Below are 18,892 nucleotides of genomic sequence, written 5' to 3'. Positions count from 1 at the left end.
TCTTGGCCAAGATTTTCATTACATTCAAAAATAGCCAAATGAGTGAATGCTGCCCTGCTCATGCCATGAGACAGACGTTACTAGGTTCTGTACTCCCACCCAGCCACTGCTATCAAGGGGCCTGGCCTGCCAAGTGACTCCTTGGGAATCACTAGGTTCTGCACTCCCACCCAGCCACTGCTATTAAGGGACCTGGCCTGCCAAGTGACTCCTTGGGAATCACTAAAACAGTCACAAAACCACATCTGACACTGCGTGGAAATGACCACCTTTTATCTAAGACTGTTCACAGCACAGAGGTTCAGAGGCAATGTCTCAGAGCTTTAACCCTCGGTGACACACAAAAGACAGACAGAGAGGCTCACGGTGGGCGCTGGGGCCCGCATCTAAACACCCGGCAGTCCTCCCAGCTCCCGTGAGGACCGAGGGAGGCAGTCTTTGGACCAACATTTCAAGAGACACACAGCATCATCTCAGTTCAGTCGCTCAGTCGTGTCCAACTCCTTGAGACCTCATGGACTACAGCACCCTAGGCCTCCCTGTCCATCACCAACTCCAGAAGATTGCTCAAACTCATGTCCATCGAGTCGGTGATGCCATCCAACCATCTCATCCTCTGTCGTCCCCTTCTCCTCCTGTCTTCAATCTTTCCCAGCATCAGGGTCTTTTCCAATGAGTCAGTTCTTCGCATCAGGTGGCCAAAGTATTGGAGCTTCAGCTTTAGCATCAGTCCTCCCAATGAATATTCAGGACTGATTTCCTTTAGGATTAACTGGTTTGATCTCCTTGCAGTCCAAGGAACCCTCAAGAATCTTTTCCAACACCACAGTTCAAAAGCATCAATTCTTTAGCACTCAGCTTCCTTTATGGTCCAACTCTCACATCAATATATGACTACTAGAAAAACCAAAGCTTTGACTAGACAGACCTTTGTCAGCTAAGTAATGTCTCTGCTTTTTATTATGCTGTCTAGGTTGGTCACAGCTTTTCTTCCAAGGAGAAAGCATTTTTAATTTCATGGCTGCAGTCAGCATCTGCAGTTATTTTGGGGCAAAAGAAAATAAAGTCTGTCACTGTTTCCATTGTTCCCCCATCTATTTGCGAGGAAGTGATGGGACTGGATGGCACGATCTTCATTTTCTGAATGCTGAGTTTTAAGCCAACTTTTTCACTCTCCTCTTTCACTTTCACCAAGAGGCTGATTAGTTCCTCTTCGCTTTCTGTGACAAGGGTGGTGTCATCTGTATATCTGAGGTTATTGATATTTCTCCCAGCAATTTGATTTCAGCTTGTACATCCAGTCCAGCATTTCTCATGATGTACTCTGCATATAAGTTACATAAGCAAGGTGACAATATACAACCATGACATACTCCTTTTCCAATTTTGAATCAGTCCTTTGTTCCATGCCCAGTTCTAACAGTTGCTTCTTGACTTGCATACAGATTTCTCAGGGGGCAGGTAAGGTGGTATGGTATTCCCATCTCTCTAAGAATTTTGCACAGGTTGCTGTGATCCAAACAACTAAAGGTTTTAACCTAGTCAATGAAGGAGAGACAGATGTTTTTCTGGAATTCTCTTGCTTTTTCTACGGTCCAATGGATGCTGGCCATTTGATCTCTGGTTCCTCTGCCATTTCTAAATCCAGCTTGAACATCTGGAAGTTCTTGGTTAACGTAATATTGAAGCCTCGTTTGGAGAATTTTGAGCATTACTTTGCTAACATGTGAAATGAGTGCAATTGTGCGGCAGTTTGAACATTCTTTGGCACTGCCTTTCTTTGGGATAAGAATGAAAACTGACCTTTCCCAGTCCTGTGGCCACTGCTGAGTTTTCCAAATTTGCTGGCATATTGAGTGCAGCCCTTTCACAGCATCATCTTTTAGGATTTGAAATAGCTCAGTTGGAATTCCATCACCTCCACTACCTTTGTTTGTTGTGATGTTTCCTTAGGCCCACTTGACTTCACACTCCAGGATGTCTGGCTTGAGGTGAGTGATCACACCATCATGGTTATCTGGGTCATGAAGATCTATTTTTGTATAGTTCTTCTGTGTATTCTTGCCTCCTCTTCTTAATATCTTCTGCTTCTGTTAGGTCCATACCATTTCTGTCCTTTATTGTGCCCATCTTTGCATGAAGTGTTCCCTTGGTATCTCTAATTTTCTGATGAGAACTCTAGTCTTTCCCATTCTATTGCTATTCTCTATTTCTTTGCACTGACCACTTAGGAAGGCTTTCTTAGCTCTCCTTGCTATTCTCTGGAACTCAGCATTCAGATGGATGTATCTCTCCTTTTTCTCCTTTGCCTTTCACTTCTCTTCTTTTCTTAGCTATCCGTAAGGCCTCCACAGACAACCATTTTGCCTTTTTGCATTTTTTCTTCTTCTTGGGAATGGTTTTGATCACCATCTCCTGTACAATGTTACAAACCTCTGTCCATAGTTCTTCAGACACTCTATCTATCAGACCTAATATCTTGAATCTATTTGCTACTTCCTCTGTATAATCATAAGGGATTTGATTTAGGTCATACTTGAATGGTCTAGAGGTTTTCCCTACTTTCTTCAATTAAAGCCTGAATTTTGCAATAAGGAGCTCATGATCTGAGCCACAGGCAACTCCTGTTCTTGTTTTTGCTGACTGTATAGAGCTTCTCCATCTTCGGTTGCAAAGAATATAAAAAATCAGATTTTGGTGTTGACCATCTTGTGACATCCAGGTGCAGAGTTGTATCTTGTGTTGTTGGGAGAGGGTGTTTGCTGTGACCAGTGCGTTACCTTGGCAAAACTCTTGTTAGCCTTTTCCCTGCTTCGTTTTGTACTCCAAGGCCAAACTTGCCTATTACTCTAGGTATCTCTTGAGTTCCTACTTTTGCATTCCAGTCCCCTATGATGAAAAGGACATCTTTTTTTTGGTATTAGTTCTAGAAGGTTTTGTAGGTCTTCAGAGAACCATTCAACTTCGGCTTCTTTGACATTAGTGGTTGGGACATAGACTTGGATTTCTGTGATATTAAATGATTTGCCTTGGAAACGACCGGAGATCATTCTGTCGTTTTTGAGACTGCCCCTAAGTACTGTGTTTGGGACTCCTGTTGACTATGAGGGCTACTCCATTTCTTCTAAGGGATTCTTGCCCACAGTAGTAGATGTAACGGTCATCTGAATGAAATTCGCCCATTCTGGTCCATTTTAGTTCACCAATTCCTGAAACGATGATGCTCACTCTGGCCATCTCCTGTTTGACCACTTCCAATTTACCTTGATTTACGGAGCTAACACCAGGTTCCTATGAAGTATTGCTCTCTGCAGCTTTGGAGCTGGTGCTTCCATCACCAGTCACAGCCACAACTGGGCGCTGTTTCTGCTTTGGCTCAGGCTCCTCACTCTCTGGATCTATTTCTCCACTCTTCCCCAGTTGCATTTTGGGCACCTACTGACCAGAGGAGTTCATCTTTCAGTGTCAGATCTTTTTGCCTTTTCATGGGGTTCTCAGGGCAAGAATACTGAAGTGGTGTGCCATCCCCGTCTCCGGTGGACCACGTTTAGATACTGAAGTGGTGTGCCATCCCCGTCTCCGGTGGACCACGTTTAGATGCTGAAGTGGTGTGCCATCCCCGTCTCCGGTGGACCACGTTTAGATACTGAAGTGGTGTGCCATCCCCGTCTTTGGTGGACCACATTTAGTCAGAGCTCTCCACCATGGCCTGTCCATCTGGGTGGCCCTACACGGCATGGCTCATAGTTCCACTGAGTTAAGCAAGGCACCTCAGCAGTATCTGCCCAGCTACAATTCAGGAGGATGGCACTGCCCATGGAGGTGAGTCCAACAGGAGCAGCAGGCCTAAGGGAAAACAGGCTTGAGACCAGCACCAACACCAGGAGCTCTTCTCTCAAAATTTAGACCAGCACATCAACCCAACCCCCTCTTTCCTCATTATGCAGACCAGGACTGACGCCAAATTCCCTCTTTCCTCCATAACGTGGACAACAGAGGGTCTATTTTCCTGGCTCCAAAATCACTGCAGATGGTGAATGCAGCCATGAAATTAAAAGACACTTGCTCCTTTGAAGGAAAGTTATGACCAACCTAGACAGCATATTAAAAAGCAGAGACATTACTTTGCCAACAAAGGTCTGTCTAGTCAAAGCTATGGTTTTTCCAGTAGTCATGCATGGGTGTGAGAGTTGAACCATAAAGGAAGGTGAGTATGGAAGAATTGATGCTTTGAACTGTGGTGTTGAAAAAGACTCTTGAGAGTCCCTTGGACTGCAAGGAGATCCAACCAGTCCATCCTAAAGGACATCAGTCCTGAATACTCACTGGAAGGACTGATGCTGAAGCTGAAGCTTCAATACTCTGATGAGAAGAGCTGACTCATTAGAAAAGATCTTGATGCTGGGAAAGACTGGAGGCAGGAGGAGAAGGGGATGACAGAGGATGAGATGCTTGGATGGCATCACCAACTTGATGGACATGAGTTTGAGAAAGCTCCAGGAGACAGTGATGGCCAGGGAGGCCTGGTATGCTGCAGTCCATGGGGTCGCAAAGAGTCAAATACGACTGACCGACTGAACTGAACTGGGGGTTATGTGTATATTAATTCCAAAGTATTTCTTAACTAACAAACTAAGAAAAGCTTTTGCTTTTTAAAATGATTAACTGAACACCTGATGAGTTTAACTGACCAGAACAAGAGTGAACTTTGCCACATAAACTGTAGCACTTACAGCTACTTACTTACAGAGCCTTGAATAGGGAACTCTTACCTTTCAAATAAAATTAGCTAGCCAGAAGATGAAAGTTCAATTGGAACTGCTAATCTTAATTTTCATTCCCTAAACAAAATTTTATCAGCAACTATGGGGAAGGACACAGAAACAGAGACACGATGCACGTCTTCTCCGAAGCGGAGGCCAGGTGTCTGCAGGCTCTTCCGTGCCCTGCCGCTCCCCTGGTAAGCAGGCAGGTGACAGGGACACTCAGTGCGCCTGCCTCCTCCTTCTGCCAGAAGAGGGCAAAGGGCAGTGCAGAGAGGCCAGAACAGCCTATCAACACGCAAAGAATAAGTCTTTAGTCTGAATGAGGTCTCTGTCCAAACCGAGACATTCATTTGGAAGCATTTTCTCTGTTAATTCAGATTACCCCTACCACAGACACAGTTACAGTTCCCTGCTTCTTCCAAAAGCCACAGCTAGATGCAAAGTGTTACCTGAAATCTTAAAATAAACGCATTTTGCTGGAAAATCAGCCCATTCTTTGGATGTTGTCGTTCAGTCACTAGGTCAAGTCTGCCTCTTGCAGCCCCTTGGACTGCAGCATACCACACGCCTCTGTCCTTCACTATCTCCAGGAGTTTGCTCAAGTTCATTTCCATTGAGTCAGTGATGCTATCTAACCATCTCATCCTCTGCTGGCGCCTTCTCCTTCTGCCTTCAAACTTTCCCAGCATCAGGGTTCAATGAGTTGGCTCTTCAGATCAAGTGGCCAAGGTACTGGAGCTTCAGCTTTTACATCAGTCTTTCCAATGAATCTTCAAAGTTGATCTCCTTTAGGACTGACTGGTTTGATCTTGCAGTCCAAGGGACTCACAAGAGTCTTCTTCAGCACCACAATTCAAAAGCATCAATTCTTTGGCATTCATCCTTCTTTATGGTCCAACCCTCACATCTGTACATGACCGGTAGAGAAACCACAGCTTTGACTGTATGGACCTTTGCCAGCAAAGTGATGTCTCTGCTTTTTAATATGGTGTCTGGGTTGGTCATACCTTTCTTTCCAAGGAGCAAGCGTCTTTTAATTCCATGGCTGCAGTCATTTTAGTGGGGAGCCCCAAAAAGAGAACCTGTCACTGCTTCCACTCATCCCCCTTCTATTTGCCATGAAGGGATGGGACCAGATGCCATGATCTGAGTTTTCTGAATGTAGAGTTTCAAGCTAGCTTTTTCACTCTCCTCTTTCACCCTCATCAAGAGGCTCTTTAGCTCCTCTTCGCTTTCTGCCACTAGAGTGGTGTTCTCTACATGTCTGAGGCGGCTGCCATTTCTTCCAGCACCTTGATCCCAGCTTATGATCCATCCAGCCCGGTACTGAGCATGAAGTGTTCTGCAGAGAAGTTCAGTGAGCAGGGTGACAGTATGCAGCCTTGTCACTATGCACCCCTTTCCCCATTCTGACCAGTCAGTTGGTCCATGTCCGGTTCTAACTGTGGCTTCTTGACCTGCACACAGGTTTCTCAGGAGGCAGGTCAGGTGGCCTGGCATTCGCTTCTCTTTAACAATGGATTTTCCAGTGTGTAGTGATCTATACAGTCAAGGGCTTCCGTGTAGTCAAAGAAGCAGTTGCTGTTTTTCAGTCACTCAGTCGTTTCTGACTTTTGTGACCTCACGGACTACAGCATGCCAGGCTTCCCTGTCCTTCACTATCTCCCAGAGTCCATGGGAGAAGGGAATGGCAAACCACTTCAGCACTCTTGCCTTGAGGATCCTATGAGCAGCGGGAAAAGACAATGAGGCAGAAGCAGATGTTTTTCCAGTCCTTCCTTGCTTTTTCCATGACCCAACAAATATTCACAATTTGATCTCTGGTTCCTCTGCCTTTTCTAAACCCAGCTTGTACATCTGGAAGTTTTTGGTTCATGTACTGCTGAAGCCTAACTTGAAGGATTCTGAGCATGTTACTTGCTAGCATGTGAAATGACTGCAACTGTACCGTGGCTGGAACATCCCTTGGCAATGCCCTTCTTTGGAAATGAAATGGAAATTGACCTTTGCTAGTCCTGTAGCCACTGCTGAGTTTTCTCTGAGGTACCACATATTTTCACAGATTTAATCTGGTATGTATTTTGAAACAGCAGAAATGTTTGCAATAATCTAGTTTGTCTGAATTAAAATAAAATAACCTTCTTAAATGCCCACATAACAAAGAAAAAGAGAAGAGGAGATTGAGTTTGATAATTCCTAAAAGGAAAGCTTGATTTTCTCATTTGAGCTTTCGATTTGCTGGTTTCCAAGTTCAAAGAGCAAAGTAAAACTCAAGTGAAAGTTCTTTGCTAGTTTTCCTCTATTCACACTATAACATTTTATATGGAAAACAAAAAAATAACAATCAAAGTCGCTCTGCTATTTCCAAAGGACAGACACATCACACCATTTATAAAAAGCTTCTGTGTATAACTAAGAAATGTTCCCCTGGGAGCAAAAATGTGGGTCTGTCTACATGTCCAACCTTTCTCCCATTAAAAACTCTTGATTATTCAACACACAAACTCTCAAAAGTGCCCACTCCTCTCACGCGATCTGGCAGGTCTGTGAGCACCGGGAAGGGAACAGAATGAGCAGAAGCAATGTCATCTATAACCTCTCAATCACAGGGATTTCAAGTTTGATAACAACTCTCCAGGCTTTAAAAAGTTTATATTTGTCTTTATGATCCTACATTTTTTATATTGCTGGATTAATCTACAATTATGTGTGGCTTTAGTCCTTAAAAAATAGAAAATTCCCCCAAACTTTCTTTTTTGTATATATATTTTGGAAGAAAGGATTACTTTTTAGGTCAACCTCTAGGACTCAGAGCTGCTGCCCTGCAGGCGCTTTGCAAAGGTGTCCATCACGGGTCTATCAGCCTCCTGCAGCTCCCACTGGATCCCTGGAATGTGTGCGCGGTGAAAATGAGGGGAAAGTGACAAGGAAAAAGGACAGTTAATAGTAACTGTTAAAGAGGGCCACAGGCGCGGGCCATTCTGAGCTGCGAACCAGTGAGGTGGGAGGGGAAGCAGACAGAGTCTGCCTTCTTGCACCTTTTTGAGTTTCTTTTATTTCTGAAGACGCATCACGCTTCTCAATGACTTTATCTAAGGTCATCACTAGGGAGACTGAGAAACAGACAGTGTAAAATCAGGGGTAAGAGCAGGCGTGAGGCCAAGGGCGGCTGAGGACTGAGCGACTGCAGGGCTTCTCCCGTTTTGGCCATGACGCCACTGAGCTGTCTAAACACCATATGCTCAGCCACATACACACGGGGAGGAGTGACAGAGGCCGAGCACTCCCTAAAGCGGCGCCGCCAACCCTCCAGACTGGCTGGAGCAGCCAACAGGCCTGGTATCCAAGTCTTGCCCATAATGAGGAACTTTGAGGGACGAAGTCATCAATTTGGTGCCGTGCTTTGGCTCAGATCTCCAGTGTCCACAGCTGCACACCTGCAGGAGCTCTGGTGCGGAGAGTCAATGACTGTGGAGCTAAAGGCACCTTTGATTCTAAACCTTACTCCGAACAAGTAGCTCCCGCCTGCCCATCAGACAGGGCTTAGAGACAGCTGCTTGTGTGGTGGTGCTTGAGGGGCCATCGCTCTCCCTGTGTCTGAAATCCAACCATCAGAGTAAGCCTTTTCCAAGGAGTGCCTTGCCAAATGCAAGCACTTCTGAAGAGGCAGTATTTCAAACACACATATCACTCAGTGATTCACGCTGAGACATCTGCCAGGGGCAGCAGAATGCCCCGACCAGGCCCTGCTCAGCCCGGTGGGGAGGCAGCCACGGACGATGCGCAAGGGCAAGTAAAAACCGAAATCTGCTGAAGAAGGAAGTGCACACGCGCCCTCAGAGAGAAAACTACTTCTTTTCCAGGGAGGAAGAGGAGACACTGGGTCAGTGGCCCTCTGGGGCACCTCCTTCCTCCCCTACTTCCCCGCCCAACCACCCCTCTCCTACACGCAAGATGGTCCCAGTGAGTGATGGGAAATCACTTTTGATGAGGGAAGAAGGGAGGAATCTGGGGGAGTTAGCGTTTAAGGGCCTGAGGGATAAAGAGAACTGATCAGAAGGATGGCTTGAGTCGGAAAATGCATTTTGTATCTGTCAACATGGATTTGATTCTCAAAGCAATGCAAGTGAAAGAAAGCGCCTGGGTATACAGGGGGCGAACCCACTTCTGCCAGCCCCCCACCAGCGAGGTTCAAGGCTTCCAGCAGGAATTCCACTTCCAGGAGAAGCGGCAGTAAGACGAGCAAGGTCTCAAAGGAGAGAGGAATGAGACAGGAAGGAGAGAGGGAACCCTCTCAAAAAGCTGAGAATGAAGTGGTGAAATGTTCCCCAAATGCAGGAAAAACAAACCGGAAGTAAGGATGAAGAAACGAAACATCAGTCCAGGAGGTCCAGCACCATTTCTGAGCAGCTCCAATAACACCACAGACATATGGATGGGAGAAAAATGTACCAGCATGCAGGACCCAACCCTCCAAGGGCAAAGAAAAGCCACCAAAAAGGTGCCAGCACCACACCAGCACTCGCCTCCGTCGGCGCCCACAGCAGGAGAGGAGGGTGGGTGCGGCCGAGACGGGGGCTGCGGGGCTGCAGCCACGACCCTTCCCGTACTGAGCACCCAGGGCGCCGTGCAGACGGCAGCTGAGGCTGCGAGAGCCCAGAAGAGCAAGAGAGCAGAGCAAAGCAGAGCTAAGCAGGGCTCGGAGAGGACAGGCTGCCCTGACAGCAGGGCTGCGAGCAGAGCCAGCGCCAGCGCCATGCAGAAGAGCACCCTGAGGTCCCGAGGGCTGGAGCGTGTCACGCCCAGGGCAAGGCTCAACGAGGCCAGGCAGGTGGCCACGGGCCATGCGACCCTGGGGCCACACAGGGCCAGCATGTGCAGGGGCTGCGCCAGACGCCGGCACGTGGGGGACAGCCCAGGAGGCCCCGGCCTCAGGAATAGGGCCCCTCCATCTCCTGAGGTTCCCCAGACCGCCTAACAAGGCTTCAGGCAAACCCTGTAAGGATCAGGTAAATGACCCCTTACAGGACAAAAGGCAAGACCCTTCACAGATCCAAAACCTTCTAAAGTACAGTACAATACTGGACACGAGGGTAAGCAGAAACACGTGGACCCCCCGGAAGAAGAAAAGGCAATGAACAGACAGGCCCAGCAATGACAGGGATGATGGAATTAGTAGATAAGGACTTGAAAACAGGCACTGCAAACAAGTTTAAGGATTTAAAGGAAAACATGAAGACAGGGAAGAAAGAAATGGAAGATTTTTTAAAAATGCTAAAAACACAACATCTGAAATGACAGTGTCACTGGACAGGCTAGTAGCAGATTAGACACTACAGAAGAAAGGCCCTGAAAACATGAAATCAGAGCAGCGAGAGCATCCAAGTTGAAGCACAGAGAGAAGAGGCTTAACAAACGAGCCTTGGTGCCTGAGGGGCACTGTGAGGTGTGAGCCAGGCATGTGATATGGGCCTAGAGGGACAGAGAGACACAGAAGACAGTGTTCCACGAAACGGTGCTCTCAAAGTCAACAGGGAACAGAAACTCACAGACCCAAAGAGCTCAAGAGCTGGAGGAAATGACTCCAAAGTTCAGCTTCAACAGGGGATGAAAACCAGCAGTCAGCAGGAAACCCAAAGGACAGCCAGAGAAACACTCACAACCTGCAGACCCAACAGTCAGAAGGACCACGGGCGTCTCCGGAGAAACGCAGCTAGACGACAGAACAACACCCTCAAAGCGCCAGACAGAAGTATTTAGGACTCTGCCCCCAGCAGAATTATATTTCTGCAATAAAGAGCACCAGAAACAGCACACATGGCAGACATCGACTCACCGACTGACTCCTTTCCAAAACAACCAAAAGCACAGCTCCCAGGCCAAGTCTGGCTGGCTTGCCTTTATTCAGTCTGAAAGCTAAAAATGCTTTTCATATTGCTTTAAATGATTAGAAAATTATTGAAAGAAGAACATTCTGTGACACAGACCAATGACATACAATTCAAACTCTGTGCCATGGGAAAACTAGACAAAGCTTCAGTGGCACAACCATGCCCTCCTGGATTTGCGTCTAGGGTGCCCACCTCTGCAGAGTTCATTAGCTGCTACTGACTGTGGGGCCCTCAAAGCCTAAAATATTTATCACCTGGTCCTTCACAAAAATGTTTGCCAACAGCTTAAAAATAAGAATCATGTATTTATGCTTAAAACATATGCATAATCTCAGAAGGCTACCCACTATGTTTCCATTTATGTGACTTTCCCAAGAATGACCGAAGGGTCGAGTTGGAGGACGGACCACTGTTGACCGGGGACAGGGACAGAAGGTGGGTGTGAAGAGGCAGCAGACGGAGAGCCGCTGTGGCCGTGCAACACGCCTGTATCTTGCACGGATGACACATCCGTATCTGCGTGTGGGCACCTGCACATCCACGCCTGTATCTTGAATGAATAATACTGCACAGAATTACACACACACACACACACGAATGGGTGTAAAAAATGCTGAAAAGTGAGTCACAGCTATAGTCTGCTTCACAGTATTGTACTGATGTCAAGTTCCTGGCTTTGATACTATACTTTATTATATACAACGTCATCTTATAAAGGGTACATGAAATCCTATATGCTATTTTTTGTAACTCCCTTGAGTAAATAATTATTTCAAAATAAAATCTTTAAAATATACTGAACAGGAAAAATGATGGGGGAATGGAAGCACACTGCTGTAAGGTTTTTACAACACGCCTTACACGGTATAATACTGAAGCCAAATTCTGACAAGTTAAAGACATGCATTAGAAACCCTAGAGCAACTGCTAAGAAAATAAGCAAACACATAAAAACAAATAAATCTAATAATTCAAGTCCAATAGTAAGCCAATATAAAGCAAAATACCAATAATTATTCAACTGTTCCAAAAGAAGTCAGAAAAGGGGAAAATAGGGAAAAGAGGACAGAGCAAAGAGCACAATGCAGAAGTGAACCCAGCCACATCAGCCGGCACAGCAAACGTAAGCAGCCCAGACAGACATGCTGCCTAAAAGAGAAACGCTCCGACCGTTAGGAACAGTTTAAAGGCAAAAGAACAGAAAGGAGCTATACCATACTCATATGGAGACGGTCTTCTAATAGCAGACACACCTGCATGAACTTCTACAGGAGGAAAGAGTTTCCAAAGTTTTAAATTTCTTAAATCCTTCTAAGGAATAAAACTACAACTACTTTACAACAGAAACAACGCACTTCTCTTTCAATGCGCTCTGGTCAGCCGCCTGCTGATCAGGTAAACAGACACCCAGTGCGCTCTGGTCAGCCGCCTGCTGATCAGGTAAACAGACATCTCGTGCATTTGCCCCTAATCCTGCGCAGATGTGAGCGGCGTTTGCCATTTCAGACTTCACAGAGAAACAAGTCCTGAGTCCTGAAAGCATGCACTCGTCCCATCCGGCCGGTTCTCAGCTCCAGCCCCAGCTCCAGGTGCACTCACCTCCGCCGCCCCCCAGCAGAAGGGAGTAGACGCGCTGTCGCACGGGGCGGTAGACGAAGGCCTGGCTGGGCAGGGCCTGGTCCGTGGCGTCCTCCAGGCTGCTGCTGCACTCCACCTCGCCGCTGCTCATCACGCTGTACACCAGGTAGCTCTCCGCCCGGACGTGCTGCGCTCTGGCGACCTGCCCAACAATCAGATGCAGCTGGTTTCTCCTTGAAAACAATGCCGTGGCCTTCAGCAGGAAAGGCCTTCTAGGGCTCAGAGGCAGAGAAAATGTCACTCAAGCTCAGGACGTCAGCTGGCCTCTGCTTCCAGCTCAGAACTTTCTATTACCGTGTTCCTCCTCCAATTTCCACCCACCAACCAGACTTGTGACTCACCTCTGCCATCACTGAACATCCTGTCCACCCGACAGGGAGAGGGGCAGCCCAGGGCTCCAGCCGCCCCCCTCCAGGCTCTCCAACCCACCCTTCACCCCAGTGGCACTGTCTTCCTAGAAACAGAGGCCCAATCACTGCACTCAGGCCGGCTACCAGACTCTTCAGCCTGAGTTGAAGAGGCCCTGTGAAGACCTCCATCTCCTCCCGTGCACCCCTCGTGGACACTCTGGAACCCAATCTCCAAGAGGGAAACTGACCTCTCTCAGCCCTTCCCAAAAGCCACTTCCCAGGCTCTGCCCTGTGAGGCTCCCCGGAGGTGCCACCTCTCCGGGACCCTGCCATCCTCTGTGAGCAAGAGCTCATCTCCCCGACCTAAGGGGCTCAACTCACATTCACTGTCCAGTCGTTACCTTGCCTCATCTCTCCTATTAAACCACAGATTCCCTGGGATTAGAAGCTGCATCACTTCCATTCACCTGCTCAGCACTGCTTTACTGAGCAGAAACTGTGCCCAAGCACTCGCTTCCTTCTGCTCTGAATGCAGTGTAGTGCCCCCACTGGGAGGTGAAGAGATGGACGATGGAAACGGATGCCATGCTCCCACTCAATGAGGAGCTGAGATCAGATGGTCTGTAATAACCGACACACAGGTTTCATGCGTCCGCAAAGAACACTCTCACCACTGCAGGATTACTCTTCGTAATTTAAAGCCACCCTGCCCCCGATGACATGTGAAATGCGCTCTGACAACAGCCTGGAGCATCAGAACCTCTGCTCATCAGCGTCCTGCTACTGACGCACATGACGCGCTCGCTCAGGTCCATTCACTCCGGTGACTTGAGTCTTAATATCTTCAGTGCCTGCTTCCTTCACGTGTAAGATAGGTTTAACAAAGGTGCTGTCCTCACAGAACTATCCATGAGGATTCAGTGAGCTAATCAGAGGCTGGCAAATAGCGTATGGCCAACAGGCGGCCACGACTACTCTCTGGCTGGACATTCTCCAGGGTCTATCTCATGGCTAAATGCTTCTTTAAATCAGGATGGCAGACAAGCTAGCAGCGTTAAAGTCAGCAAGGATCCCAAAAGAGTTATTACTTGATGCTCTAACCAATGCTCTAACCAAGAGCATTAGAAGTAACATTATTTCTCTATAATGCCTCTTTTGATACAGAATCTATCAGCAACAATATGGTTAGATATTTCATGATTCTTTTAACGTACAATACCGTCTAATGTATTTTCCTATACCTTCCTACGTTTCTTCCTCTTTTTTTATTTCAAAAGTGTTAGAATTTTGACAAATTTATCCATAAAATTTTAATAAATTATATATTCACTCTATCAAAAAGCCTCCAATTTTGGCAACTGTACAGAATTGAGATGTAACATTCTTTTCTGGGTATACACAGGGTTTTCAGAGAAGTTTTCTACAATTGTAGTATTAATTCATCAACTAGCTCATCACCTCAGCATCTTTCATCTCTGCCCTTACTGCAGATATTATATAGCATTCCACACCTGGAAAAACTGTAACATATCCACCTAATCTGAACATCCTAAAGCAAGAATTCAGCTTATCCAGGTGCTGGAGGAAACAGCAATAGCTGTGTGCATGCACCCAGGTAATTGCTACACTCAGCTACTTGGCACCAAAGGGCTTCTAGGGTGTCTACGTCCCCAAAATGCACGTCTGAATTCTGGTTATCTATTGTCAGTGCTAGAAGATGCTACTGCAAAAAGAAAATTTTAAGGAATTTTTAAGGGGAATTTAAGAAACTTCCAAATTATTTTCGAAGGGGCTTCTAAGTTCAAGAAGTCCAAGTGTCACTGATGCAGGACACGCTCTGTCCTCTCCCCGCTCCCCCCACCACCACCCTCCACCTGCTCACAGGCCCAGAAGACTCTGCTGGGCTCCTTCCACCAGACTTCCACAAAGAGCAACCCCATCCCCAGCTTCTGTCTTTTTTGCCTCCAAATTGCCACCAAATTCCTGTAATCTGACCTCCACCAAGCCTATGGGTGACCACGGCTCTGTAGGCCCTCCGATCCTCCCACACAGCAATCCTGACGACCTCCGAGCCCTGTCCACGGCCGCTGCGGCACTGGGCAGACCCGCCTTCCTTCTCACCCTTGAACCTGTCTCCCAGGCCCTTGTCAGCTTACTCTCACCTCGCCCTCCTCCCTGTCGGATGCCCTTCACCCCTCAGGGCATCACTGCTTCTACCTGGACGGTCTCCACTACAGGTAGAGCACACATTTTAAGCATCAGATGGTCCCTGTGAAGCCTTCCTTCTGGTTGGCTCAGGCCAACCCCACCCCACCAGCCTGAGCACAGGCGCTTCACCTGTGCAGCAGGATTCTCTTCTGAAACACTGCCTGAGTTGCTTCTTTTACTCCGGTTCCGTTTCCCTAATTCCAGCTCATAGCCACACTGGTCCATTCTCTGCTGTGTTTCAGAAAACAAGTATCTGATCTTGACACACCTCCACTTGCTATCCCATGCCTCCTGAAAGAGGCTAAGAACTAAGTCCTGAACTCTCTCAGCACACAAATGCTTGCCCTCTGTGGCTGGACCTAACTTTCCCGGACTCCCCTTGGAGGAAACCGGGTGAGATGCCAGGCCACCACGCCCAGTGGGTATGGGGCAGGCATAGCAAACGCAGCCAGGATGTGTGAGGAGGAGCCCAGACTGACAGGTGCAAGGCACACAGACGGAAGTGAAAGCTGGGGACTGGCAGGAGCCAGAGCAAACAGAAGCGAGCAGAGAGGGCCTGGGACGGTGCCGGAGGCGTGGCAGGGGACCGCTCTGCGTCCTGGGCTGGACAAAAAGCAGATACCACCCAACTCTCGAATGAGACCCCGAGCAGGGCAGCTCCCTCTCAGACTCTTCCGTTCTCCCACTTCCCAACTCCTGACCACGACGCGTCCCTCTCCCAGTGCCGATGGACTTTCAGACCCCAGGGAAGGCGGGTACGATCTCGTGAAGCATGGAAGGCTTGGGTTCAAACTCGGGGTCTACAAGAACTAGCGGTGTGACCACTGCAGACATGTCATTTAGCCTTTGCACACCCACGGCCTCACGTGAGCGGGAGACCAGGACGTCCAGCAAGAGCTGTGTTAGCGGAGACAGTGAGGAACAGCTGAGAACCAGGAACAACTACGCAGAGGTAGTCGCTGGAGAGCCAGCTGCGCAACCACACTGAGCACGGAAGCCGAGCGCAGACTGGGCTCCGTCCTTCCTCTGCCCGCCTTTCTCCTCGGGCCGCGCTGAGGCCCATCCTTCTCCAGGCTGACATGCTCCACCCACCCCCCACTGCTCGTCGGGACCTCCACGTGCAGGTCCGCCTCCAACCCTCCTCCAATGTCCATTCACATTCTTTTCCCTCTAGAAAGCAGTTAAGAATGTTTCCAGGTAGAATAAATTTCTTAATGCTTTTTCACCTATAACTCTCTTGAAACATGTACCACATTCGACCTCTCACCTCATCACTATGATAAGAAGCTACCCTCTCTGTCACAAGGCACGTGGCAGAGAGAGGGGAAGGGTCCCTGCAGTTGTGCAGGACGGAGGGGAGAAGTCACTGACAGACTGTAGAGACAGAAGAGGCGGAGGACACTCCCTGAGACCACGGCAGGGCAAGACAAGAACCAGCAAGGCCAGGCCTTCACAGGACCCCCTGGTCTGGAAGGAAAGACCTGAACCGGAGAGGACATTCTGGGGGCACCTGCGGCAAACATCAGTCTCTCACACAGGGTGGGCGGCCTCTCTGGGTGTAAAGGGAAGGCCCAGCAGGCACCGACCAGCGGAGGGGCCGGAGGGCCGTCCAGGAGAGGGGCAGGTACGGCTGGAGCAGCAGGCAGCAGCCAGGATGGCGGCCCGCTCTGTGCAGGTCATTGCTTCCCTCCGAAGAGCTAGCAAACGCAAATCAGGGCTTTGTTTCTGCTTGCAGCATGACAAGGGGGCTGGAAGGGGCAAAAGCCTGTTTAGGAAGAGTTCCCAGACGTCTGCAGCCATCCACACAGGGCGGTGAGAGCCCAGGGTGGTGAGGGCCACTGAGCAGATCAAAGGAGCAAGACTTAAGAGAGACTGGTTATGAAAAATGAGAGCGACGTTCCCAGGTTTTTAACTTGGAAAGATGGTGACACTCGACGCAAGAACAATGAAAAGCTGTGACTGAAGTCCTATTTGGCTCCACACTTGCTGAGATGCCCCAGGGCATTAGTGTCCACACGCACCTCCTCTGTAACCCAAGGATAACGAGAGCTTTCGATGAGATAATAGCTACACTGCAACCAACCTACACCGAGCGGGCAGTTCATGAACAGTGGCCTTCCTTCAAAACTATCAAGGCTCTGTATCATTTTCAGGACTACATTCAAACCCCTAGGGTGGCACGCAGGAATATCCACCGTCTGGCTCTGCCTGTCCTTCCCAATTATCTTCTGCTTACTTAGCCCTTCACACCCCAGGCCTCAGCTACTTGTCCAGGGCTCTGCTGAGGGCACAGGTCCCATCTTTGTCTGTTCACAGCAAACCTCAGCCCAGGAAGGCCTGGCTCCAGTTGTAACTACTCCTCTGGGGGCCTCTCTCTGTCCTTAAGCCACAGCTATCACTCTCTTCAGATCCCTAGCGCTCTGTAACAGCCACGGAACAACACGAGGCAGAGCCCACAGTGTAGGTTTTCACATGTATCGTGAAGCTCCTAGCTAAACTCAAGGGTTTGGCTCTGTGGCCCTCACCATGTCTTAACCACTGCAGGCAGTCAATAAATATTCACTGACAAATCCATCACTGGGTACATTTTCAATCATGACATATTAGATTCGGGTGGGCACGTCCACCTACCTTTAAGATTTCAGGATCCGAAACCACAGTTACTTGATGTTTGGCTTCAAGCCCCATATTTACAGGGTCTTCCTGTTTAACTTCAGTGTTTGCACACATGGCTGCTTCTAGGTTACATTCAGGGTCTGTACCTACAGGTAACTTCTGCCTGGATTCAGGGTCCATACACATGGGAACCTCTTGCTTAGATTCAGGATCTGAACTCATAGATAGTACCTGCTTGTCCAAAGTTACTACATCTTTAGGTTTTTGGATAAACCATGGAGATTTCTGTCCTGGCAAAAGATACGATGCTACTCCTTTATAAAAAAGAGCTTTATTTGGTCCCAAAGGCAGCATCTCTTCCAGCTTTTTCTCACCTTGATGCAACCGAAGAACTTTAGATATGTGGTCTGCTACAGCTAAGATAACATTACCTCTTCTGTCACAGCTCTCTCTCACAGAGGCATAGGAAGTCAAGCACTTGTACCGAAAGCTCTCGAACATGCCTTCCGGAACGACGTCATTGCCAAGCAGGCAGGCCAGCAGAGGCAGGTCGGCCAGGCGGAGCCCGAGGCTCTGAGAGAGCTTCTCCCGGCAGAGCATGACGGTGTCCAGACTGTCCAGGGAGAGCTCGCTGATAGAAAAGTAGGGACAGGTGTCATAGATTAAGTAGTCAGTGTCTTCTCCAAGAATCCCAAGACAGTTGTTCTGGAAGCCGTAGGAGGCCACCTCGTAGTCGGCCTCCTGTAGCGAGCACAGAGTCTCCTGACCCAGGGCCTTCAAAGCAAACCGTGTGAATACGGCCAGCCCGGAGGGGATGAAGAACATGTTTCTGCCTGGCTGCTCCCTGTGGGACTTGATGTGGTGGAAGATCTTGGCTATCTCCCTATTGTTCTTGAGTCTGCGTTTCACCCACTCGCCTCTCTTGGACTGCTCCACCATGCCATCGAAGAAGAAGATCAGCTTGATGCCAACAGCGGTAAAAGCGCTCACGAATTCTCGCAAAGAAGAGTAGTATTCCCGCCACTGCCCGCCGCAGACCCAGGACTCCGGCGTGTACCAGTACCTGAGGCAGCACATGGCGTCGACCACAACGGCGGGCGTCCCTCCGGGGTGCTGGCTCCGGTGGCGCTCTGCCAGCTCCTTGAAGTTCACTACGGTGCATACATGTGGGCAGCTACTTGCCACAAACCCATGCAAACCTCTTACGCCCATAATGGAACTCCTGGGAAGGATCTAAAAAGGAAAAGAAATGAGTAAATACCGCGTCACCGTGACACACGGCGCCTTTCAAAGCACACAGTCAAGGTTTCACATTCCCTCCGTCCTCATCGTAACACGGGGCACACCGTGCTCGCGGGAGCCCGAGCGCCCTCCTCGCGCACACCCGCGGGGCTGGATGCGAGCGAGGCGCTGAGTCGGGCTC

The 18,892-nt window shown here is 48.7% G+C and overlaps 1 protein-coding gene across 4 annotated transcripts in view; it reads right to left on the bottom strand.

Moving 5' to 3' along the window:
• The window catches only part of FAM120B (family with sequence similarity 120B), a 69,498-nt gene that overhangs the window by 32,296 nt on the left and 18,310 nt on the right, over nucleotides 1–18,892 (bottom strand). For 3 of the 4 annotated variants that reach the window (XM_018053500.1, XM_018053499.1, XM_018053498.1), the window contains exons 2-3: nucleotides 17,485–18,702; nucleotides 12,257–12,437 (exon numbers count right to left, since the gene is read on the bottom strand). In XM_018053500.1, coding sequence (XP_017908989.1) covers nucleotides 12,257–12,437; nucleotides 17,485–18,681 — 1,378 coding nt within the window. In that variant the 5' untranslated portion in view covers nucleotides 18,682–18,702. Of the gene's footprint in view, nucleotides 1–12,256; nucleotides 12,469–17,484; nucleotides 18,703–18,892 lie in introns of those variants that run through there. The other variant, XM_018053501.1, reaches the window with a different exon arrangement.

This window comes from Capra hircus, chromosome 9, assembly GCF_001704415.2.
Source record: "Capra hircus breed San Clemente chromosome 9, ASM170441v1, whole genome shotgun sequence".
In the NCBI taxonomy this organism is placed as follows: Eukaryota; Metazoa; Chordata; class Mammalia; order Artiodactyla; family Bovidae; genus Capra; species Capra hircus.
The sequence above is the reverse complement of the archived record's forward strand: the minus strand, read 5'-3'. Positions and strand labels throughout refer to the sequence as shown.